Consider the following 23,850-nt stretch of genomic DNA (forward strand, 5'->3'; position numbering starts at 1 on the left):
GTTGTAGAGAGTATCTCCGCAGTAAATGCGAAAAGTCCGGAATGTTTCAAACCCAGACAAACTTATTTCAGAAGGTTCATTGCCTGCTTCGCAATAACTGAACAAATATTTTCCCTCTATAGCTTATAACGGGAGAAGACAATAGCATTCATTATCGCAACCAATAAGCGACCGGTCAATCAACTTCAAAAAGCTCAGGTGGTTCTTGTCTGACCCAAAGGTTTACAAAAATGAGAACAGCATATCAGGTGCATGAAATTTTTTATACTGAATGAAGCTTAACGATCCTTTAAATTCGAGGACTAGGCCTTTCGACAACTTTCTATTGAAAACAATAATTTGTAAAGAAAACGAACAGTCATAATTATAGTGTGCACCGAAAACACGATTATACCCAAATAAACTTACCCGTATATTGTTTCATGCTGTGCCTCTTTCGTGGAACTTTTTCCTGGTTTATTCATAACGCTACAGTTCATGATAGAATTATTTCCCAAACTAAAGGTACGGCATCACCCGCAAGACTGACGACCCTATGTCAGCCCTAGATAGCTAGCAAGGTCCACAGTTACCACTAACTCACTTTCATGTAGTGATGTAAACTGCCCATGAAGGTCGGCGTGTACACTGTTAATGGGCGTAACGCGATGTCGTAATTTTGATTTAATGAGTGCACTAGGAGTTCCTGAGCGATTGTTTGTCCAGATGAATTAATTCCTCATCAATAAAATGAACCAAGCATCGTGACGAGCAGAGAACAAGCTCCGGGGAAGTTACAGAAGGGAGTTACAAGGGTAATGAATCCTCTTTCATCGTCGTTAGATGGGGACGTGTTGGGAGGAACGCTGGGTGGGGATGCCAAACGCCTTCCTTATCCTAGAAACAAAACACGTCAGAGCATCGATCTTTCGCGAGGAAAATCGTTAACATTTGAATTGGAGATGGGATCCTGTAGTATTTCTTGCAGGAGGAGCCTTGCTGCTACATGCTAGGTATATACAAAGGTTGCGAGCGACGAACGAAGTCGTGTAATATTTCAGAGTACGACGGAGCACGGTGTAATCAATTTGGTGTCTCCGCAATCCTCATATAAGACCTGGGAACAACAACATCATGATGCTTTCCTAACATAGCAGTGAGTGATGTATTCAAGGTATATATTCCAAGTTCTGCGCTTCAATCTTCAATATATAGCCCACCCTTCAAAGTCACTATAATAAAGCGTTTCCCTCTCTCTCTCTTCCCTGCTGTTCCCGTCCCTCCCTCTATCCACCTGTCGGTCTTAATATCCATCTATAAGCTATTTAATTATTTTAAACTTCAATTTCATCTTCATTGTCTCTTATGATTCTTTAACTCTATCAGCAATTCATCTATCTATCTAGTACATATCTGTTTATCTAATATATATTTATCCATCCATGTAATATATCTATTTCTCAAAACATGATCATATATCATATCTTTTCTTCTCACTCCCTTTCATCCTTTGTTTTACCGTCACGTTTTCACACGTCATCATACCAGTGTTCATAATGCGTTACCATAGTAATCTAATGTTTTCGCAATTTCCTAATTCATTTCACTCTCTATTGACAAGCATACGAACAAGCCTAGAGAAAAATCGAACATATCCACATTCATGATTTCCCATATATCCACCACCATCCTTCACAGCTATTAATCACCATCTTTTCCTCTTCTTTTTTCGGTATTATACCCCCCCCCCACCGCTGCTCATTCAACTCTATACCTTTTTTTTTCTTTACACTACACATTTCTATACACATTCATTAATGCATACATTCACCCTTACATAGTTTTTTTTACATGAATAAATTTCATTTACTTTACTGGAGATCCCCGATACCATTCTCCGAATGCTGCCTTCTCTTTATTGTATATGTATATAAATGTAAACCCTCTCCCCTTCTCCCTTCCCACCCCACCCCTCCATTCCCCAATTTCCCGCATTTTTTTTTCTTTTTGCCCCCTCTCCCTCTGTCTTACAATAAATTTCTGACGTACCTTTCATTTACTGGAGATCCCCCCTCCCAAACCATTCTCCAAACGCTGCCCCTCTTCTTAACTGTCCTTATCTCTCTCTTTATTGTACATGTATATAAAATGTAAACTCTCTCCATCCCCTCCCCTCCCCTCCATTTCCCGCCTTTTTGTTCACCCCCTCTCCTCCAATCTCTGACGTAACTTTCAAATCACTATCAGATCTTCCCTACCCCTATCACGAGACAATCTAATCTTCATTCCTAATCCATAGTGTATCACCTGTCCCCAACGTTTGTAATTATTGAAAAGGATACGTCGAACGAGGCAATAGAAATACAAGATGCACTGATATCATGAACAATAGCGGACAAAGTTGTTCTGACGTATCTGTGATGAAAACGTAATAATTAATATCAGCTGGTTTCTATGGCAATCACGCGGACCTGCACACGGTAAAAAAAACTTATTTTGATTCCACCCACATGCGAATCCAGTATAAAGGTGTTGAAGTCCACGCAAGATATGAAGTCAGCGTCTTCGAATGCTTTCCGCTTTTATCAATAACACGCGCAAAATGCACCGCATGAAGGAGTACGATTTTGGGGGAATTGCTGGCATTGAATTAACATTGGGGTTTATGTCGACCGGAACACGCGCGCTCACACGGCACGCATGGTTTAAGATGGAGTAGCTGGTCGGGCGACATTGAATTATGGCACTGAATAGGAGAAAATAGAAGATGGATTGCGCTTGATGTTTTCGTGAACGGTTAAGGGCACTGGTGTAAGGAGGGAGATATAGGAGGTGTGTGTGTGTGGGGGGGGGGGGGGTGGATTCGAAGGTGGCATGGGTCTACCTAAGTATATGAAGATACTCGAAGATATTCTATGCAAAATACAAGGGTTTCAAATATACATATACGTATTGTATCTATATATAATTATTATTATTACTTTTATTATACTATTATCATCGTCATTATTTTTAATTATGGTTTATATCATTATTATTATCATCATCCTCATTTATCAATTTATTTATTCATTTATCTATTCATTTATAGTTGTTTAGTGATGGGCTGAGGCGGAAAATGCTAAAGATGCAGGACATTTTGGAAATCTTATGAAAGGATGCATCTCTAATTCTTTGTATCAAAGTTCAAGAATCTTGATGGGCAAAATTACACCCATGTAAAAATACAATTCAGAATGCAATAAAAAATTGCAAATTACGTCAATGGATTGCATAACATAGCATTAAAAGAATCGCAGTGATGGAAAATACTTTTACCCCTCCTTCTACAATTATTCTTCGACATATCCTTGAAGATAAAGAAGATAATCAGAGAGAGAGAGAGGTGTGCGTCATTTTGTTTCATAATTGCCCTCATTAGCGAGTTTTCGCTTGGCGACGCGGGTGTATGTCAAACCATCTTAATATTAATTCCGATGTCTCGATGTCAAGAACTATAATTCTTAATATAAAAAAAAATTATATGGAGGATTTAAAAACATATGTGAAACACTGAATTTTTCATATCAAGAATGACATTTTTTCAGTATCAAGTAAAGTATTTCTTGACATCTATAAATTATGATAAATGGCTTGCCATATACGCCCGCGTTGCTGAAGGCCCCTTCATTCGCTGAGCAGAATCTCGTTATTTTACTTGGGAGTCGAGCGTGAGTCGGCTCCAGGAGCATGTTAATTGCATAAGGAGTTGGCAGGGCAGTGTTGCTACATAGGAATAGATAGGGGTGACTGCCTCCCAGTCTGCTGCGCAAATCCTTCACTCGAGCTAAGGGTCTGAATGTACAGCCTACCCATGCCTTGTGTACTGAAGACCCTCTTGCTCAGGATTGAAACAGCAAGTTTTGTATGTGCTATAGTCTTTGCGTGATCAAAGTCTTGCTGATCAAAGTTTCGATCAAAGTTTCAATCAGGGTTTGTGCCTGCAGACTAACTGCCTTCTGCGATGTCTCAAGAAGTAGCGGGAAATAGAGAAAAAGTTGGAAATTAAAAAATATATATATATTATTTCATATGACGCTAATCAGAGATCACAAGTTAGTGTTCAATTTACATGGAAACTGAACATTCTTGTGCCCCGATGTCATGTGCAAACGTATGGAACGAAGGCGCCAGGGCTTTGTGATAGGCATTGTAGGTACATGGTATGACGAACTTAAGGTGACCTTATATTCAATAGTAAAAATAGTAGGTCAAGGTGTGTATCATTATAACAATCCTACGACCCAGCCTTCTCTTTGACTACTCTTCTCACTTCTCCCATCTTCTTCTATTTCTCCTCTTTAAATACATTCTATTTCTTCTTAAAAATCATAGGAGGTAGCCTATCTACCCCTACCCACCCAGCCGAGAGGCGCCACCCCTATGCATCGGAATATCATCTGCCGAGGTTACACGACTATGTGGGGGAAAATGGATCGAGGATGGTTTATTTCTCGGCCACTGTCCTTTATGGTCTGTTTGCTGGTGATGTTGGTTGCTATGTGTCGTAGGGGTGACATGCGTGGTTACAATGCCATTTTAAATCAAATTTACCTCCATGAGCCAGCCCTCTCAACAGAGCACTTAACCGATAACAGTCAAGCTGTGAGGACCCGTTTGTATCACTGATGTATTCTGCAATAACATGCTTAGAGAGGTCGGGGAAGCTGGGAGGGGGCAGGGAGAAGGGGGGGGGTGCAACCAAATGAATAGGGAGCGACTTTTTTTCTGAAGATTTGAAAATCCAATCATGACAACTCGCTCTTTATTAGTGGCAGCAGGTCAGGCATTGGTATAGGAGCACAGGGACTGGGTATCTCCTACTTTGCGACAAAATGGAGTATGGAATTATGCGCTCAGAGACAGGAAAATGCTCAAAATATGAGGCAAAGGGGAGGGCGGAGTAAGGAAATTAGATAAAGGGGACGTCATTTCAGTAAAAAAAAAAAGTAAAAAAAAAATGATAGGATATTTCTTTTAGTTTTAACTAATAGTTATTTTTCTATTTTCCTTCTCGCTCTTTTTATCCCTTAAAACAGGTTAAACAGTGTGGCCATCCTAGCTCAATAAAGTAGTTTTACAACAGTCGTACATGAATAGAGCCTTATTGCGTGTTAATTAACGAGGTAGAGCGTCGTTAACAATCAGTTAATAAAACCTGATTAAAAGACTAGGGCCTGTTTTCTGAACTCGGGTTCAAATCAAACCATGGTTTAAAGTTTTGGTTTAAGTATGGGAAGCCACTTGGGGCACAAATCTGTAACAGTACACATCCAATGTATTGGCACACAAATTGTTCATGATTGTCTGAGAATGATAAATGAAGTATTTTTCTCCATTATGAAAGCAAAATAGTAAACATAAGAAATATACAATAGAAACAGAATTATTGAATTTTTGGCTCCCCATAATTTTAGCACAGACTGAGACCGTGGTCTATGATAAACCTGACTTCAGAATACGAGCCTTTATATTTCGAATCATCTTGCTATCTGTGCTATTTATTAATTACAAACATGGCAACTTATCTCCTCATAGGTGAACTAAACAGGAACAGCCACGCCAGCCTGTTGTAAATCTGTTATACGCAAATCCATTCGTTAAAATTCGTTAAAAATGGCGGATTACCAGAAATAATTTCAAAAGATAAGGTTCAGTTTAAATTGACAATAATCAACGGTACATTTTTTTTTACGGTGGATATTTCCACAATTGTTCAGCACCCCCGAATAGTAATTGCCCACGAGTTTCAGGGCGATTCCATTACTCAACACTTTTCAACGTGCTGTCCAAACAAACGAGAAACTTAAATTTCTTTTGTGGTATAATAATAAAGTACTACTGGGTAGTTGTGTAAAAAAAAAAGGGACTACCAACACAAATAAGTTTTCCATGGATGAATTAGGGGTGAAAATGTTTCGTGTCGTAGGGCACATTTCTGAGTCCCGTACGACACACAACATTTTCACCTTGTATTCGTCCGTAATAAAACATTTTTTGTTGGTTATCAGTTTGTCACATATACCCGCTTTAACTTTATCATTGACAAAAAAAATATCATTGCCAAAACGTTCAGCTAAGAGACTATAAATTGCCAAAATATCGCGTACTACACGTATGGAATGGCACTACAGCAATTAGGATAACGATGGGCACAACCTAAAACCTTTTCATTCATACTCAACTACTCAACTGCTGTTAAAAAAATGCATTGAATATTCAGCATTTTTTTTCCAAGTACGCGCCTTGAATCTCTGATACAGTTAACCCCTTTAAGACACTAATTTCGGTGTAATAAAATACACTGTCATTAAGGCTAATTAATAACCACGAGTGGTTTCACATTGTATTCGCGGGAAGCTACAAAGGCACTGTCGCCCATGTTTCCCTGCACTACTAAATCCCTTCTTGCAGTGAAACCACAACATCTCACAGCTAATATTAATATCCGAGAGCCCTTTGTTTCCTGGGATGATCACAGAGCTTGAATAGGAATTGAAACTAATCTTTTTTTCTCCTTCCTTCCAATAACAAAACAAATGTCATGTACAGACTACACATTTACAGCCTCATTATTTCCTCTCCACCTGAAAAATACGGTGTAAACTTGTGTACACCTAGAAGAGCACCAGACATTTTAGTCCGGTGTTGAATTAACAGAGTGTTAACACCCGTGGGTGTTATTAGAGGATCACGATATTCCTCGCTAGAAGTACACCACGGTTTTAGCGTAACACCAAGTAGTGTCAAAATAATAATAAAAACTATTCCTTATCATACAAGCATGGCAAGCAATGGGTGTTGAACGAACACCACGAATTTAATAATGGTCTAAAATACTTAGTGTGGATCTGTGTCAACATTGGTGCACAGTAAAAACTGTGGTGTTAACCGGTGTACATGGAGGACCACACCAGTTATTTACACCGATGTTAAATTGGTGGTGTTAGTTTTACACCTATATGTGCTATTACAACAACTTTTGTTGTTACATTTACACTCGTTGGTGTTATGTTTAATCTCTAGGGTGTAATGTTACCACCTCAGGGTGTGGTCCACTATTAACACCAATTGGTGTCAGTTTTAACACCGCAGTTTTTACAGTGTGGTTTAATTTCAACACCACTCCTGTTATCATTTTATAGGTTCTATCCCAGGTGGATATGTAAGGTGTTTACAATATTAGTACACTAGTGATGATAAATGACGAAGCCCCTCTCCCCCACCCCTTCCCCCTCCAGGGATCGTAACAAAATCCATCTAACATTATTGTAATTACCTAAAACTAATAAGCCAACATTTTCAACAACGAAGAAAATTTGATATCAAAGACTCAATTGCGTTGTGTTTGTTTGTATCATCTTCCTCATGTTATATTTGGTGTATCGAAAGTATTTTTTGAATAGGAAAATAAAACATGACATCCTTAATCATCGAACTTTCAACGTCGGCCCCTTCCCCCTCCCATCCCTCGGCTTCTCAAACAGCCGTAATGCGATGCGCTACTTTGTATGTGCTTAGAAAGTGGAGTCCATCAAGGATCGTGATAGGTCCCCCCTTGATCACTATGGGCCAAAAGAAAGTACAATACCTAAAGAGATTTACACCCACCGATGCCGCAGTGTCGATCTATTGGGCTGTCAATGGGTATATATCTTGGTCAGTCAACAAAACGGTCAGTACAAACTCACGGTGGGAAATAAATATTATATTCATAATTTATTCACATTAAAGCTCATCATCAGCAGCTGTGATATTTGGATTTACGCATTTTATACAAAATAGTAAAGATTGCAAACATATAGCATAATTATCAACCCATGTGCCACGAAAGAGTATTTAAAAAAAGAGGAAAATGGAGGAGAATCTGGCCAAACAAAACTTATGATGATAGTAATAAGATCAATGAGATGAAGATCGAAATTATGAATATATATAACTTCCTCCCTTCAGCTGTTTAACTTTCTTGAAAAAAATAAAGATAATGGAAAAAAAACTTACACAAAAGAAGATTGTCTCTTTTCTATTTGATCCTCCATTTTATTCAGATCCAAGACAAAGTGTATCAACCAACGACTGTTAAATAAATTCTGATCACTGAGCAATGATTGCTTTCTTTATATAAATTATGTGTAGGCCTATCCCTAAAGACGTGCGAGATAGCAATTATCGCATAAGCTTTCACAACCGAAAGAAGAATTAATGGATTCAGAGCGCAGTGGCATGCCTGGGAACTGGGAAGTACATAGAAAATGTTAGATGAGGGAGCATCTTTTCATGAAACGAGAGGGTGGGGCGTACCAGCAGACATGGTACAGTTGTATAATTCCTGGAAGCTTTAATCCTAAAAGAACTGGGCTATTTGAGATGTATTGACGACTCGGGGAGGAGGGGGGGGGGGGGCATGAAGGCCTCTCGGCTGCCGTTCGCGCGATCGCGCTGAAATTTAGCACGCACATTTCTTACCACATAAACTACAAGGCAGTATAAAAACAATCTGAAAATAATCATTATTTTCATTTATTATGAATAAAATTTGAAAATATATTCATGACAAACTTTATTTGCAAATTTAACACCAAATTTCACTTCAAATTTTCCTTTTTTCCAGATGTCATGTTTGTAATTTAAAGGTTTCAACAAAGAAAAATTACGAAAGACATTTTTCCTTATATATTTCTTTGTTTTTAGAATTTCTTATGTATTTCTTTGTTTTTCATCTTTTGTTTTTCATTGTTGTTTTTTCAATGGAAATCATTAAAGTCACGTGGCTTCGCGATTCTATACCCGTATGTCGCGAATTTGGTGTTAACAGTTGCGCGAAACTTCGGCGCTATCTTTTTTTACATTTTTGGAAATATCGCGCGAAGGATTGAGGAGGGGGGGGGCATCATCCCCCTGTCCTCTTAGGGTTAAGCAATTCAATGCGTGAAAGACGTGATGGCTACTTTACAGAGTGGATACAACGTAGTGCCATCCCAAACAAACACACGCACTCTCACACCATGCTCACATACACACCCACACACCATTACGCACGTACACACACACACTTTCTTAACTACTTTGAACTCTCACCCGAGTTGGTTACGAATAAGACATGTAAGAAGTGAGAAATTGATAGTCTGTGACGACGAAGACCACCCTTTAGTCACCCCCCCCCCCTCTCTCTCTCTTCCTCTCTCTTCGAGCTCTCTTTCTGTCTATCACAATTCCCCTAGATCTACCTTCTCCACTTTGTTTGTTTTACATTCGCTCTCTCGCTGAATCTACCAGTCCCTCTTTCTATTCTTATATGTCATCCGATTCCTTTTCACAATTACCGTTATTTTTTCCTTTTTTTAACCAAAGCCCCCATCCGCCTCCGACGCCTTCCTAAATTCTTCTTAACGGCAGCCCCCCCCCCAAAAAAAAAATAAATAAAAAAAAAAGTAGGAAAGAGAGAAAAAAATGCATGGCAATGCAATGAACTGCACGTCCGAAGTAAGGAACTATCCGTCTAAGAAAAAACTTTCCTGTTTACATTGATAAGAGTAATTTAAAGGGGTACTCCAAGCGGAAAAAATCACAATATCTGAATAAATACAATACAAAATGTTGCTGGGGTAAACCTGTCAACGCTTATTATATGTAAATTAAGGTAATCATGAATACCATGTGACTGATTTTAAACATTTTTCCTAAAATTTCCTTGTTCGTCTATATGACCCCACAATAGGCTATCAGACAACGTTTAGGATACTCCCTTCTTCGAAATTACTGCTATTTCCACTGTTGTAAAATTTTACGACGACTATGCAATTTTGTACATAAGGAGAACTAAGTCGCGTCTGCCACCACACGATTACGACTGCATTTTGACCGGTATATATGCCTATGAACATGATAAAGGCTACAGTTTATTGTCTAAGAACTGTTAATATTATGGCACGTTATGTGATCTACATTCCACACAAACAGAAGATTAATACCACGCCGAACACTGCGTGGACTGAACGAGTTTACGAACTCGTTCAAAGTTATCAGTGTTGCTTTTTAATAACGCCCAATAAATTATCGAATAAAGTCTGAGACTAAGCCTAAATAAGATTTGCTGGTGTATTTAAATCAAGCGGACCGTGAGGTAAGGATGCATCATATCACCACCTTTATTCAATTCTTTTCTTTGACAAAGTAATTAATCAAATTCAAACCGAGTGCTATCGCTTATCAACCACAACTGTTTGTCGAGTGCTTTTAAAAGAAAGAAAAAAAGTTCGGCAGACATTTTAGAACGTGTAAATTGTCGAAACAATAAATTTCTACCTGCTCTTTAAAAAAGAGCAACGTCTGTTTTCCAAGAAAAAAGACTGCACATCTTGCTGGTCGAATTGGGCATAATAATGGAAAGATAAAATAAAGCAATGAAACAAACGTGAATGTAGGTGACGTGATCATCACCTCGCTTCGGAGAAAGTATGAAGAGGGGTTGCTGCGTCAGAGTCAGGTTTGATGGGGGGAGGGTGGGCGAGTTACCTCAATGCGATCTTGATTTTTGTTCTCTATTGACTTTCGAGAGCTATATGCCTCAGACGTCTCATTTTGTATACTCTTCCTTCTTTCTTCCCCGTTTTCCATATCACAACACCGGTGCTGATTTAACACCACCCCGGTATCTTTATCAGAAAACACCAGGGAAGTGTTGAAGCAACACCAGTTAAGAATCAAATCGATATGGCTTCATCAAGAAATGATGAATAATTTGTTTGATTTTAGGTTGTACTGTTTTTCAATTAGATATATATATATTATGTATGTCTATAAATGTAAGAGAAAAGAATATAGATAAAAATGTATATTAGATATTTTGAGAACACATCTAATTGATTTAGAATTTATTCAGGACATTGTTTTACTACATTTTTATTAAGAATTGTCAAATGTATGGATGTGTTGATCACAATAATTGCACGTTCAAAGTTTAAACCAAGCTTTGTAATTATGGTGTAATTTGATTTGATATTGTTTTTTTAAATTATAATCATGAATGTTATGTTTTACTATGTTCAATTTTGTTTAATGAGAGAAGAGAATAAAACATTATTAAAAAAAACACTGATTAATGTTGTTTGAATGCCTATCTGGTGTTAGCCTAAAGCCGCAGTTGTACAGATACCGGATTGGTGTTAAATTAAAACCAGCGTATTAGCAGTGTACGTTTTTGTTCATCTTCTTCCATCTCTTCACCCCCCCCCCCCAAAAAAAAAAAAAAATAATAATAATAATAGGGGTACCCCTGGACCCTGTGGTGCCGCCCGTATATGGATCAAGAAATGCAACGCTGTAAAACCGCCGCGGCGGGCCGGTGTTAATACAACACCAGCCTAGTATCTATATCGGTCCACACCAGAGAGGTGTTAAAACAACACCAGTTAAGAATCAAACTGATATTGATTAACACTATTGGTGCTGCTTACATGCCAAATTGCTGTTAGACTTACGCCAAACTGGTGTTGTTTCAACACCTGTTTGCCATGATGTTGATCGATACCAGGCTGGTGTTAAATTAACACTGGTGTTTTTGCAGTGAAGTAGATGAGATGCGTGAATAAAAGTTTAAAACTACACTCTAGATTCCAAGCTTTTAAAATAAATCCAAATCAATGACCGGCCGATTGTTGGAATTAGATTCAAAACCTTTTGGACATAAATATCTCTGAAATATAAATCTGAAAGACTTGAATCGAAACGTTTCGCGATTTAAATTCAAGTTAATCCTATTCGGCTGATCGGCTGGTTACCATTCTCATCCTTTCTGGATTTTATCTTCATCAAATCCTTAAACTTTAGAGTGTATAGGAAAGTTTAATCGCAGTTTTCTGCTTCAGATTTCGGAGAAGAATGATTGAAAAATTTAACAGGTGTGAGAGAACGATCAATTGGACAAGCCCTTGATTGATAGATAAGTATATATTCGAAGCGAACCGCGATGCTGATCATGCAACGGATATACATAAATACATACGAGCGTTGAACTGCACATGGAATACCCACTTGGGAAGCAATGCATGATCAGTATCGTATACCTGAAGTAGCTCATCGCATTCCTTGATCGATTGTATGATATCCCCGTAATTAGCATTTAGGTTTGGGAGAAAATGTTCGTCCTTGGAGTACCCGATCAGCAGAATTGCTCCAAGAAATTGAAAGAAAAATCTCTAAAATCCAAGTTGTAATTTTGTTTGGTAGCTAATTGCAAGTATACATGCAACCACACATACGCTCATCGTTATAACAAATCTAATTAATTTAACCCAATAACTCCTTTAACTTTCTTCAACTTTTCCTCGGCGTTTTTTTTTTCTCAATATGCCCCCTTCCTCCCTCAGAATGTTTGGCGTCTTTTGAAACCCCCTGCCACGCGCATATCGTGTAGGACATATGAAAGCTATTTTAACTTTGTCATTAAGACAACTACCATGCTTGATTGTCATTGGCTGCTGAGCCCCGTTTGTCAGAAGACTTTTTTTTTGCTTGTCAAAATTTTCCTCGGAAAAATGTGCCCCCTCCCCTTTTTGGATAATCCTGGATCCGTCCTTGATTACTATCACAACAAATTTATATTAGGTGCAACTCTCTACGAAACAGGTCTTAGCTGAAATTAGCATGACTAAATGCAACAATAAATTACAGGGCCCCCACACCGGCGTTATCACCGAACACAATAGAGGATGAACTTGGACCTTATGACCCTACCTCACAGGCATCACAGGGGGTAACATTTGGATCCATTCAGGGAATGTAAAAGAACAACAATAGCAACAAAGACAGAAACCCACGGATTTCGTGAACAAATACGACTCGGAGAATACGAGAGATGCAATTTCAGCGCTAATAACCCCGAAGCTCTCTTTTTTTTTTGGGGGGGGGGGGATTTTGGGAATATGCCAATAAACCGTTGGCACAGCCGATGAATTGGTTACGTATCCTTTTATAGATATTTTCCTGTTTATCTACATACATGTATTTCTTTTCATACAGAGCGTAGTTTACAAAATACTTGATGGACGAAATGGAAAGAAGTCAGGTATAGCTCGTGTTTCACAGTTACCAAATCACCTTCAACGCGGGTTGCTCTTGACGTCTCGATGGCCTGCCAGAGGCTTACCGGACATAGCAACCGAAATGAAACCAAGTTAAACTGGATGCCAATTATTGCAGTTTATCTAATGCCCAAAAGATATATGAGAAAGAGAGAGTGTGTGTGTTTGTGTGTAGTGTGCGTGGGTGTGGATCTGCGTGTGTGTATAAATTGGAATCACAAAGGCTATTATCACGTCCCTTTATCTAGTATAAACCTTAAAAATTGCTTCTTTCCGAGACATTGGACGCTACAGAATTCTTTAATTGATCTACGAACTAATTTTGTCCTAAAACGATTATAATGACAACTGTGCTTTATTTTAATTTTGAAATGAATTCACTTGTCCTAAGGGGCTAATGACAACTATTTTATTCTGATTTTTTATAACAGTAGATCATTTCTGCGGCCAGTCATTCTACACTTGTAACTTGACACTAATTTTCAAAACAAGAAATCCAAATATTCTTAATTATCATGATTGTTGTGCCAGTGAACTTTAGAATATGAATTATCAAATATTATTCTCTACTCACATATCCATTGCAGTGTTATTCCACTTTAATCAATCCCAATCGATTCCTGGTCCTTAGTATCAGGTTATTCCAAAAACGATAAAATGCTATCACCACCTGCTCGCAGTCGACTCCACGTGTTTCTCGATCCCAACTATAATTGTACCAACTACACAGACAGCTAAAAATGATATTCTATTATGACATGAGTGTGTTAACAGTTTACACGAAGAATGATTCTTTTGAAAACACAGACATAACAATCAGGAACTAGGAAACTATTACAATCCCGGACAGCTCACCCACGCTGATACAGCCACACCAACGAAACCGAATCCAAACCGACCGCTGATAAGCCGTTGGAAATGACGTAATTATTGTGATCGGTCCGGAGTCAGGTTTGACGATGTGACTGTTCAGCAATCACAGAAGTTTCTATTCGGGTTTGTGCCAGAAGGCTGTAAGTATGATCGACTAGATTCAGATTGAGTGTGACTGTTCAGCAATCACAGAAGTTTCTATTCGGGTTTTTGCCAGAAGGCTGTAAGTCTGATCGGTCTAGATTCAGATTCAGTGTGACTGTTTAGCAATTACAGGAGTTTCTATTAGGGTTTGTGCCAGAAGGCTGTAAGTCTGATCGGTCTGGAATCAGATTGAGTGAGACTGTTCAGCAATCACAGAAGTTTCTATTCGGGTCTGTGCCAAAAGGCTGTAAGTCTGATCGGTCTGGATTCAGAATTGAGTGTGACTGTTCAGCAATCACAGAAGTTTCTATTCGGGTCTGTGCCAGAAGGCTGTAAGTCTGATCGGTCTGGATTCAGATTGAGTGTGACTGTTCAGCAATCACAGAAGTTTCTATTCGGGGTTGTGCCAGAAGGCTGTAAGTCTGATTGGTCTAGATTCAGATTCAGTGTGACTTTTCAGCGATCACAGGATTTAATTTCTATTCGGGTTTGTGCCAGAAGGCTGTAAGTCTGATTGGTCTAGATTCAGATTCAGTGTGACTTTTCAGCGATCACAGGATTTAATTTCTATTCGGGTTTGTGCCAGAAGGCTGTAAGTCTGATCGACTAGATTCAGATCGAGTGTGACTGTTCAGCAATCACAGAAGTTTCTATTCGGGTTTGTGCCAGAAGGCTGTAAGTCTGATCGGTCTGGATTCAGATTCAGTGTGACTGTTCAGCAATCACAGAAGTTTCTATTTGGGTTTGTACCAGAAGGTTGTAAGTCGGGTTTGTGCCAGAAGGTTGTAAGTCATACTACCCCAAAGAACGGCTTTATTCTTTGGCTATGCATGCTGTTACTAAGACCATCCGTCACAACAATCTGTGTCCTATTTTCTGAACCCGGGTTAAATAAGGTTAAGGGAACTCCACCCTAACATAAAATTTGTTACCATAGCTTGAATAATTATCTTAGGAGTGCGTGGAAGGCTGCCCTATGTAGCGTAATCCATGATTAAATACTGTAATACTGAATGAAAACTAGTAATATTTTAAACCATCATCAAATCAAAGCAAAAATAGTCACCAACACGGAAATCGCAAATTTTGATGATTCTATCAAAGCCTAATATACCATGGCTTGACTCAAATCAAAGTAGGCCTAGAGTGAGCTGTCAAATGTTGTTTTCTTTTTGTCACACACCTCGATCCAATGATTTCCGGGATTCCCCTTTGCCATTACCCATGGTTGACGTCATGGTTCGAATTGAAATTAACATAAATAATTCAAGGGTATCCTAACACCTCCCTTTCATGGAAGACCATTTCTTGGTCTGAATATCCAAATTAGAAGATAGCAATGAGATTTCTGTTGATTTTTAAAGGACTACAACGACTTCAAAATAGAGTTTTCTCTCGGAGTGGGGTGGCTGGGTGCCCCCCCCCCCAAAAAAAAAAAAAATCGAATCGAAATATCAATAGTGTGTGGATGTTATAATGGGCATGTAAAATTCGTGTGATATTTTTTTTTTCCTCTCAGGCCTACATGATCAAACGTTTCTGTTTTCAATGAATTTCACAATGGCCTCCCTTTCATTTCGAAATGTTTCATGTAATTTATTATGTTTCGACACTACTAATAAATCACATGAGCATAATTATCACCATGACTCCCGCTGCGTGGCTCGCTAATTTGGAAAAAATAGTCCCGGTTCTAGTAAAATGTACGCAAACCGGACTTGTAATGAACAAACAATAACACATTCCAATAACATACTTCTTTTATATCAGAAACACCCACACTGCAACCTTGATCGCCAACTTGATAAATACAAGGAAGCAAAGTGATGTGCGACAAAGCCCCCTCCCCCTTCCCTTAAACGCACTGCCAATGTACATATGTTTTTTTTTTTACAAAATATAAATTACTTTAATCAGCACAGACAACATCAATTTACCTTGTTCGTGTCAATGTCATTGAAAGTAGCCCACGAACATGCTGACCTTTAATCGCAACATTTCTCTGAAACTAGGCTATCAACAGCGACTGTCGGGGATCATAAGTGGTCATCTTGGATATAAATACTTCAGCGTATATTGGTAATACAACCGAATTATTTGAAGAGCAATGGTGGTAAAACAGAGCCCTGAGAGAGAACGCAGTGCCAGTGTTTTCTCAGTGTGCAATCAACTTCACACTTTTAAATTTGAGTACCTGTATTGAACAGTGTTAATCATATATTTTCCATAAAATTAGCCCAAATTGAGAACATGGTCTCAGCTATGCTGGGCTTCAGAATACGGGTCTAGGTAAAATTCATACCGTCGAGTTTTCCTCACTGTGAAATTATCATCACACTTTTTCAATTTAAGTATTTTAACAGCGTGAGTCACATTGCTACACATTATACCATGTGAACACACTGTGAACTTTCACTATGTCGTGGACAGTATCCACAGTGTTAATCATCTTCACACTACCTAATACGATAATTTTAACAATGTGAATAGCATCTTCACATAGAGCATATTATCATGTGAACATGAATATCAACCACACTGTCGAGGTGTACAAAGTTTGAGAATATCTTCACACAATTGAATTTCAGCATAACAGTGTAAATCACATTCTCACACCATTCACTGTGAGAACACACACTGTGAACACTAATTGTCCAAAGTGAAATTATATTCACACCTGCGGCTAAGTTTGAGTATTCAAACGTGTAAACCACTTTTCTACGCAGTATACCACGTGAACACAATGTCAACACTCATTCTGTCGAAGTGTCCACACTCCATAGTGTGAAATTCTGTGTAGATATTTTTATTACAAAAATAAAATTTGTCATGGATTTTTAAATAATATTCAGAAAATAATATCATCTTTCACCCTTCTCTCTTCTATCTTAGTCGTGAAGCCCCCCCCCCCCTCCCCTCCCCCATCTGTACGCCACTGAAGCGTGGTGCACTGTGAAAACTGCGGTGTTAAAACTGACACCAATTGGTGTTGATAGAGGACCACACCCTGATGTGTTAAAATAACACCCTAGAGATTGAACATAACACCAAAGAGTGTAAATGTAACAACCATAGGTGTTGTAGTAATACCTATATGTGTAAAACTAACACCGTAAATTTAACACCGGTGTAAAATAACTGGTGTGGTCCTCTATGTACACCAGTTAACACCACAGTTTTTGCTGTGTGGGATGATCAGACTATATTAAACATGCGAAATAACCAACCTTCGTCTCAACTTGATAACAGGACCAACTATTGCTAAATAGACAACTTTCCTTTTGTTTCCTGGGGTAGGAAACCACACCCATGAAAACTTAGAGCCCAGACAAGCATCTGCTAATATACTTCAAAGTTAATATATTTTCAAAAGAAGTTCACATAGCAATATAAACCATGTCACTTGAGGCCTACATCGTAATCGTCATATGAATGGGAAAATGCGTTCAAAATAAATTCGACGAAAAAGTAGAAAGTGTGGTAACCTTTTACCGTCTTGTTTCGTTTTATTTTGCTTGCGTGTTTTTTTTTTTTTGGGGGGGGGGCGTGTCAGAGAATGTGAGACTTTTTTTTACCCCCACCTTTATAACTGGTTACGCCTCGAACCACCACTGGATATCTTTACTTGACAAATTATTGCAGATAGTTCACTTTTACACATTCAGACAAGTATACACAGGCCCAAACCCAAGAATCAGATTCGTCATTTGAAATGGCGGATTCCAAAGAAAAACGCACAATTCTATAAAGCCATGTCTATGCCTGCTTTTCATTGAATCTAAATCATTCATATAAAAACAAATAAATGATAACAGGATTATGATTGTCCTTGATAACCTTGTTCCAAGCAAAAGACAATTCCGGAAAGATATAGCTAAAAACATCCTTCCTGATGTGTGGCTTGGATGACAAGTGCCATGACAAATATATCCTGTTCTTTATTTCAAAATGTAAAACATAACAAACCAAAAATCCTGAATCATCAGCCATAAGGCAAGCAAACAGAGAGTGAATATAAAAGAGTTTATCTTTTTTTATACCTAGGTTTTTTTACCTGACTGTTAAGAAAGTTCAAATGCCTGTGAGCAAGCAACCAGGGGACCAACGGCTTAAGGTTCTCTCCGAGGGACCTGGTAATGAGGAAAAAATGCCTTTACACCAAAGGGCACTAACGCACCACTTGGGAATCGAACCCGGGTCACCAGAATCCGAAAGGCCCCCGCTCTACCGAATGAGCTATCGCGCCTTGCAGTTTCTTTCTCTTTTTTTTGGGGGGGGGGCGGGGGGTGGTAAGGGTTATATTTTACTTATTCAAGCCCCTCTAAAACACATTTCAACATCGTTAAACAGAGGGAAATACAACAGAAATATAGATATGAAGGTAAGTGATGACATAAATCACGTGTATTTGTTTTTTTCTAAATCTTGCTTGTTCTCTCTAAACAGCCCCTTCTCTTAGCCTCTCTCCATTTTCCCACCTTTCTCTTTCCACCCAGCCTTTTCTCTGTTCATATTACTCTCCACACTATCTTCCTCTCCCCTCCAGCACATTCAGTATAATAGGCCACACTCAAATTTCATCTTACCTCAATGTACGTTGGTTCCTGGCATCCATTTTTCGTTTAGATATAACTCCCCAATAATATGATATAGCGATCCACTCTCAAGAATGTCAAACACGTGTTTTTGCAGTCATTGAATATAAGTCTGCACTTATTGCATAACGAATGATAATACTGGCATGTAGAAGATGGGTACGGCGGTCTGTCCTATTAAATACCAGCTAAAGTAGTATATTGAGGTATTAAATAAAGGTATGAGGAGGTATATAAGAGAAGGGAACGTACAAAAGACCCCCAGGTCTATTCTTATACGGTGCAATTGAACAATGACCGATATCGACCGAGTTGATCAGATGTAAGATTATTGTAATCAGTATTGATTTGTTGAACGCACTGTCTACCGAGCCATGAAGCTCATCAGGAAAAGGGGAGGATAAGAGAGAGAGAGGGAGGGGGGGAGAGAAAGATATACAGGCAGAGAGTTGAGGACGGGAGAGAAAGGGGGATGAGGGGGTTCTTTTTGTGAGGTTCTACGTTATATTTTAGAGTCAAACAGCAAAAAGAAATAAACATAAAGAATAAAAAGTTTGAACCAATCACGTGATAAAATCTTTAATTATTCAGAACGAATGACAGATGGACAAATCTTTTAAAAAGAATGGTATGCAATGATAACGATGTAAAGATAATTATGATTGGTCTCAGCAAATTTAAAACATATTACCTTAAGTATCAAAACATCTCTACAACAGCATCTAAAAAATTGATCCCATATTGCTTTTCAGTTCTCAGGATCAACTTCTCTCGCCATAGTGTATACCAGCCAACATAGAGGGCGTTGTTCATGAAAATAACATTTCGGGAGAGGTTTCCTTATCTGGCCCTTTTTTATCTGTAATGTAAATATTAACCAGGCGAACTTTGATGGGATGTATTCCTTTTCTTTAAACGTTTTCTCCCAAAATAATTCCACATTAAAATTTATGATTAATTAGAGTATATAGAAAAAATTTCCGCGAGAAAGATTTTACTACGCATATTCATAATTATTAAAGCAACCTCTTTCTTTCGTTCTCTCTCTCATTTTCCGTTTCTCCCTGACTCTCTCTCTCTCTCTCTCTCCTTTGAAGATAACGTGCAAGTAACCTAGAGACGTATTAAAATCTAACAAACATATTGATTCATACCATAAATATATCATAGGCAAGATTATAGATCGATATAAACGACATTATACATGCCATCAAAATACAAGAGATAATCAATACATTTTTTGTCGAAATATTTTCTTGTAGAAAAAATGCCGCGTTGTACAAAATAAGTATTCAATACACAATGCTATGAATTGCGCGAAGCTTACATTATGAATATGCATTTCTGAGATGGAATATTTAGTTAAATTTATAACAACACTAGCAATCATTTATTTTTATAGTAGCCTATGTACTAGTAATAATAGTTATTCAGTTTTCTTATGAAAATGAGGCATATGAAATGAGCATACTTATACTCAAAACTGTATGTATTCAAATATCACACGAATGTAGCAAGCTACACTGTAAAAAATGTGGTGGTAAAACTGACACCAATTGGTTTTAATAGAGGACCACACCCTGAGATGTTGAAATAACACCCTAGAGATTGACCATAACACCAAAGAGTGTAAATGTAACAACCATAGGTGTTGTAATAACACCTATAGGTGTAAAACTGACACCACCAATTTAACACCGGTGTAAAATAACTGGTGTGGTCCTCTATGTACACCGGTTAACACCACAGTTTTTACTGTGATTATAAATTTTCAGAGTTAGTCATTTTTTGTCACTTACCTCATGGGAACGTATGACGGCTCGGGGTGCAGAGAGTCCATTTTATTTCCTTTATTTCCAGTGTCCATCTTTTGGCAATGTAACTACAAATTAGACGAAATATTGATTGAATATAGGTCTTTCCATGCACACAATTCTTAACCCTTTCTCCTCTACGTACAGTGCTGACAGTGCATTTCGCCCCAAACAGTCTTCTTGTTATCGTATCAGTGCACGAAAAGAACAAAAGAGCGAGTCGTGGTTGCGAAGCACGATCTTCAAGGTTATCGTTGTGTATTCAAATAATATTAATGATAGCGTTTTCCTTGACAGACGCAAGTCAAGGAAGTTTAATTAATGAAAAAAAGAGAGGTCTTTTAGAACAGAATGTCAAAGCTGCGCAAAGAGCAAACAATATCAGTAACCACTTTACTATTCCTATACTAGAAACATTTTCAGGTGATTGAGTAGGGAGTACCGGCAAAAAGAAAGAAAAACATGCGTGTTATCTTAAATCATTTGAAAAGGGTCAAGGTAAATCAAATGGTGTGTTCAATGAAAATTCTGATTAATTACATGATGATTACGTCACCTACTATGATCACATTTTTGTAAATTGCTGATTTTTTTTTTCGCATTTGTACAGGTGGGTCTTCTACCAGGCGCGGATCCGGGGAGGGGGCACAGGGGGCACGTGCCCCCGTTTTGAGAAGCACAATTAAAATTCGTAATGGAAAAATGCCATTAAAACAGAAGTGTGCCCCCTCTTTTGAAATTGAAGACCTTTTTTTTTGCTTGTCAAATTTTCTCGGGTACGAAATATTTTTAATTTTTTGAGGGGGGTTGGCGAAATTTTTCCTCCGAAAAAATTGCCCCCCCCCCCTTGGAAAATCCTAAATCCGCCCTGCCTTCTACATCTGTACAGGTGTTTAAAGTTTGTACTATATTATGGTCACGATGGTGCAGAATAATAGCAGATGGTTAAAGTAGATATTTCCGTTTTGAGATGATACGAAATAGAATGAAATGAAGAGTACAATAATAGAATGAAACGAAAATGAAATGAATTGAAATTAAAATTGATTGAAAAGAAATACACACAAAAAAATATAAGAAAATCGAACTTCAATTGAATAGAATTTCGAAGAAAGGGAACGAAAAGTAACGAAATAAATTGGTATAGACTAAAAATGGAATAGGATTGAATTACAGAAGTGAAATGATATCGACTAGATTAGATTATTTCAAATCAACTGACTTAAAATGCAAATATATATATTAAAATTTAAATGGATAAACATCAATTGAATACAAAGTGCCAGATTATTTCAAACATTTTATCCTCCAGCTTCAAAGGAATCTTCCTCTATTTTATTAGACATCGCAGAATTATGAGGGGGCGTTTCATAAGCTGTCTGTCAGAGATTTTTCACTGACATCTGTTATAAGCCACCGAAATCCCTCGCGTTGATTGGCCAAGAGCAAATTTGCGAAGAAAAATCACGGACGAAACGCTTCATGAATTAGTCCTTTGATGCAGTTGGTAAATATCGCCCTGTTGCCATGGCAACTCAATATTTAGTCAAGAAAGGACAAATATCTCTTCGTGACATCAGTGGACAAAGAGAAATACACTTAAAGGGGGAGTCTAACTTGATGCAGTCCAAAAGCAGAGCTGGGACCCGTCTCACAAAGGGTTGTAATTGATCCGATCAATCGCAACTATGGACGGCCAGCAATGTCAACGTGTATTATGCATGTTACTTCAAAATATTTTCTAGCTATGATGGAGATTCGTGCATTATTTGTTTTCTTTAAAAATATCACTGTGCTAATTCTCTTTGTTTACAACGGATGATGTGCTAATTTCCTATGGAATAATTATGACACTGATGGATTTCCAAAGAGTTACGATTGATTGGATCAATCGTAATTCTTTGCAAGATGGGCCCCTGCATGGGGTATATGGGTGATTCCATACGTGTCGTACGGGACATTTAGAGAACATTTGACAGTTTTTGACAAGAAAAAACAAAAAATATTCCAGTAACTATAGGTGGTCATCAACTACTACCAGAGTGTAAGAAAAACCAAGACTTAACATGACTTGAATTCACATCCTGTATAATACAGATTAAAAATAGTAATGTGTCGTACGGACGCAGAAAAAGTGGCTTTTTTAGAAACCTCAAGTTTGTACTCAAAAGTCTGTGAGTTGGGCAGATAAATTTCATAGAAACTGAACTCAAATTGACACTCAATTACCAAAGAACAAACACATTTACAAAAGAAAGCAAAATGAACATTCATGAATAAATAAAGCAAATTATAATTTTCGAGAACATTGTGGCGTACGGGACATTCAAAATGTGTCGTACGGGACATCTCTAAATTGAAGCCAAACTTTCTTACTTTATGTCACTTTGACTTCTTCAATCACATTATTTGGCTGATGATAATGATAATCCCATCAAACTAAGACATTCATTAGGTTAGAAACCGCTATTAGGTGAATATTTCTGTCAATATATCATAAACAAAATAATGTGTCGTACGGGACAATTGTGTGTCGTACAGGACACTTGTGTGTCGTACGGGACACTTGTGTGTCGTACGGGACACTTGTGTGTTGTACAGGCACTGCGTGTTGTACTGGGCAGCCTGAATACATAAACATGAACTTTTTATCAATCAGAAGGAGCATTGCCCCTAAATTCTTGCTTATTTATGAATAATCTTTTAATAAGCAGTCATTCAGGACAATACAATTAAGTAACCTCAATATATACAATTGGGAGCAATATGTTATAATTTTTTTCATGATGGGAAATGTACAAGTGTTCACAGCATTTTTACGAGCTGAAAAACTTCAGGTTTTGTGTGAAGTTATATTTTAGGGAACTAATTGATGATTTCCAAACACTATTTAAACAATAAATGAATGAAACTTTGTGTAAATTATGGGGCTAAAATGATCATGATGTTATGATTTTTTATATAAAATGTATATCTACATGATATATGTCACAACTGTCACTTTTTTCCCTTTTTTGGTCACAATTTTTTTGTCTAAAGAAATGCGGTTCTACTTTTTCAAACCCATCTGCATTTCATGAAACCATATGTTTTGTCTTATTTTCAAGATTTTTTTTACAACTTGAAAAACGTAAGGAGTTTCAATATTGTATATAAAAAATAGTGATCATCAAGGGAAGTCCAAATAGATGATCATGATGATTGATATGATTTTTTTTTACATCTTATAATAATTCCACATTAGCATGCAAGAGGAAGTCATCTTCCAGGCTAGGTTGAAATATAAAAGTTTTCTTTTCATGCTCAATGAAAAGAAATAACCTG

At 37.8% G+C, this 23,850-nt stretch overlaps 1 protein-coding gene across 5 annotated transcripts in view; it reads right to left on the bottom strand.

Moving 5' to 3' along the window:
• LOC121421483 (tumor protein p53-inducible protein 11-like) overlaps nucleotides 1-20,884 on the bottom strand; it is a 37,351-nt gene extending 16,467 nt beyond the window's left edge. Inside the window, exon 1 of one of the 5 annotated variants that reach the window (XM_041616206.1) lies at nucleotides 20,512-20,884. In XM_041616206.1, coding sequence (XP_041472140.1) covers nucleotides 20,512-20,579 — 68 coding nt within the window. In that variant the 5' untranslated portion in view covers nucleotides 20,580-20,884. Of the gene's footprint in view, nucleotides 1-408; nucleotides 816-8,019; nucleotides 8,088-13,674; nucleotides 13,851-18,703; nucleotides 18,911-20,511 lie in introns of those variants that run through there. The other 4 variants (XM_041616208.1, XM_041616209.1, XM_041616207.1 and 1 more) reach the window with 4 other exon arrangements.
• Between the last annotated feature and the right edge of the window lie 2,966 nt (nucleotides 20,885-23,850).

The sequence above is a fragment of the Lytechinus variegatus genome, chromosome 9, assembly GCF_018143015.1.
Source record: "Lytechinus variegatus isolate NC3 chromosome 9, Lvar_3.0, whole genome shotgun sequence".
In the NCBI taxonomy this organism is placed as follows: Eukaryota; Metazoa; Echinodermata; class Echinoidea; order Temnopleuroida; family Toxopneustidae; genus Lytechinus; species Lytechinus variegatus.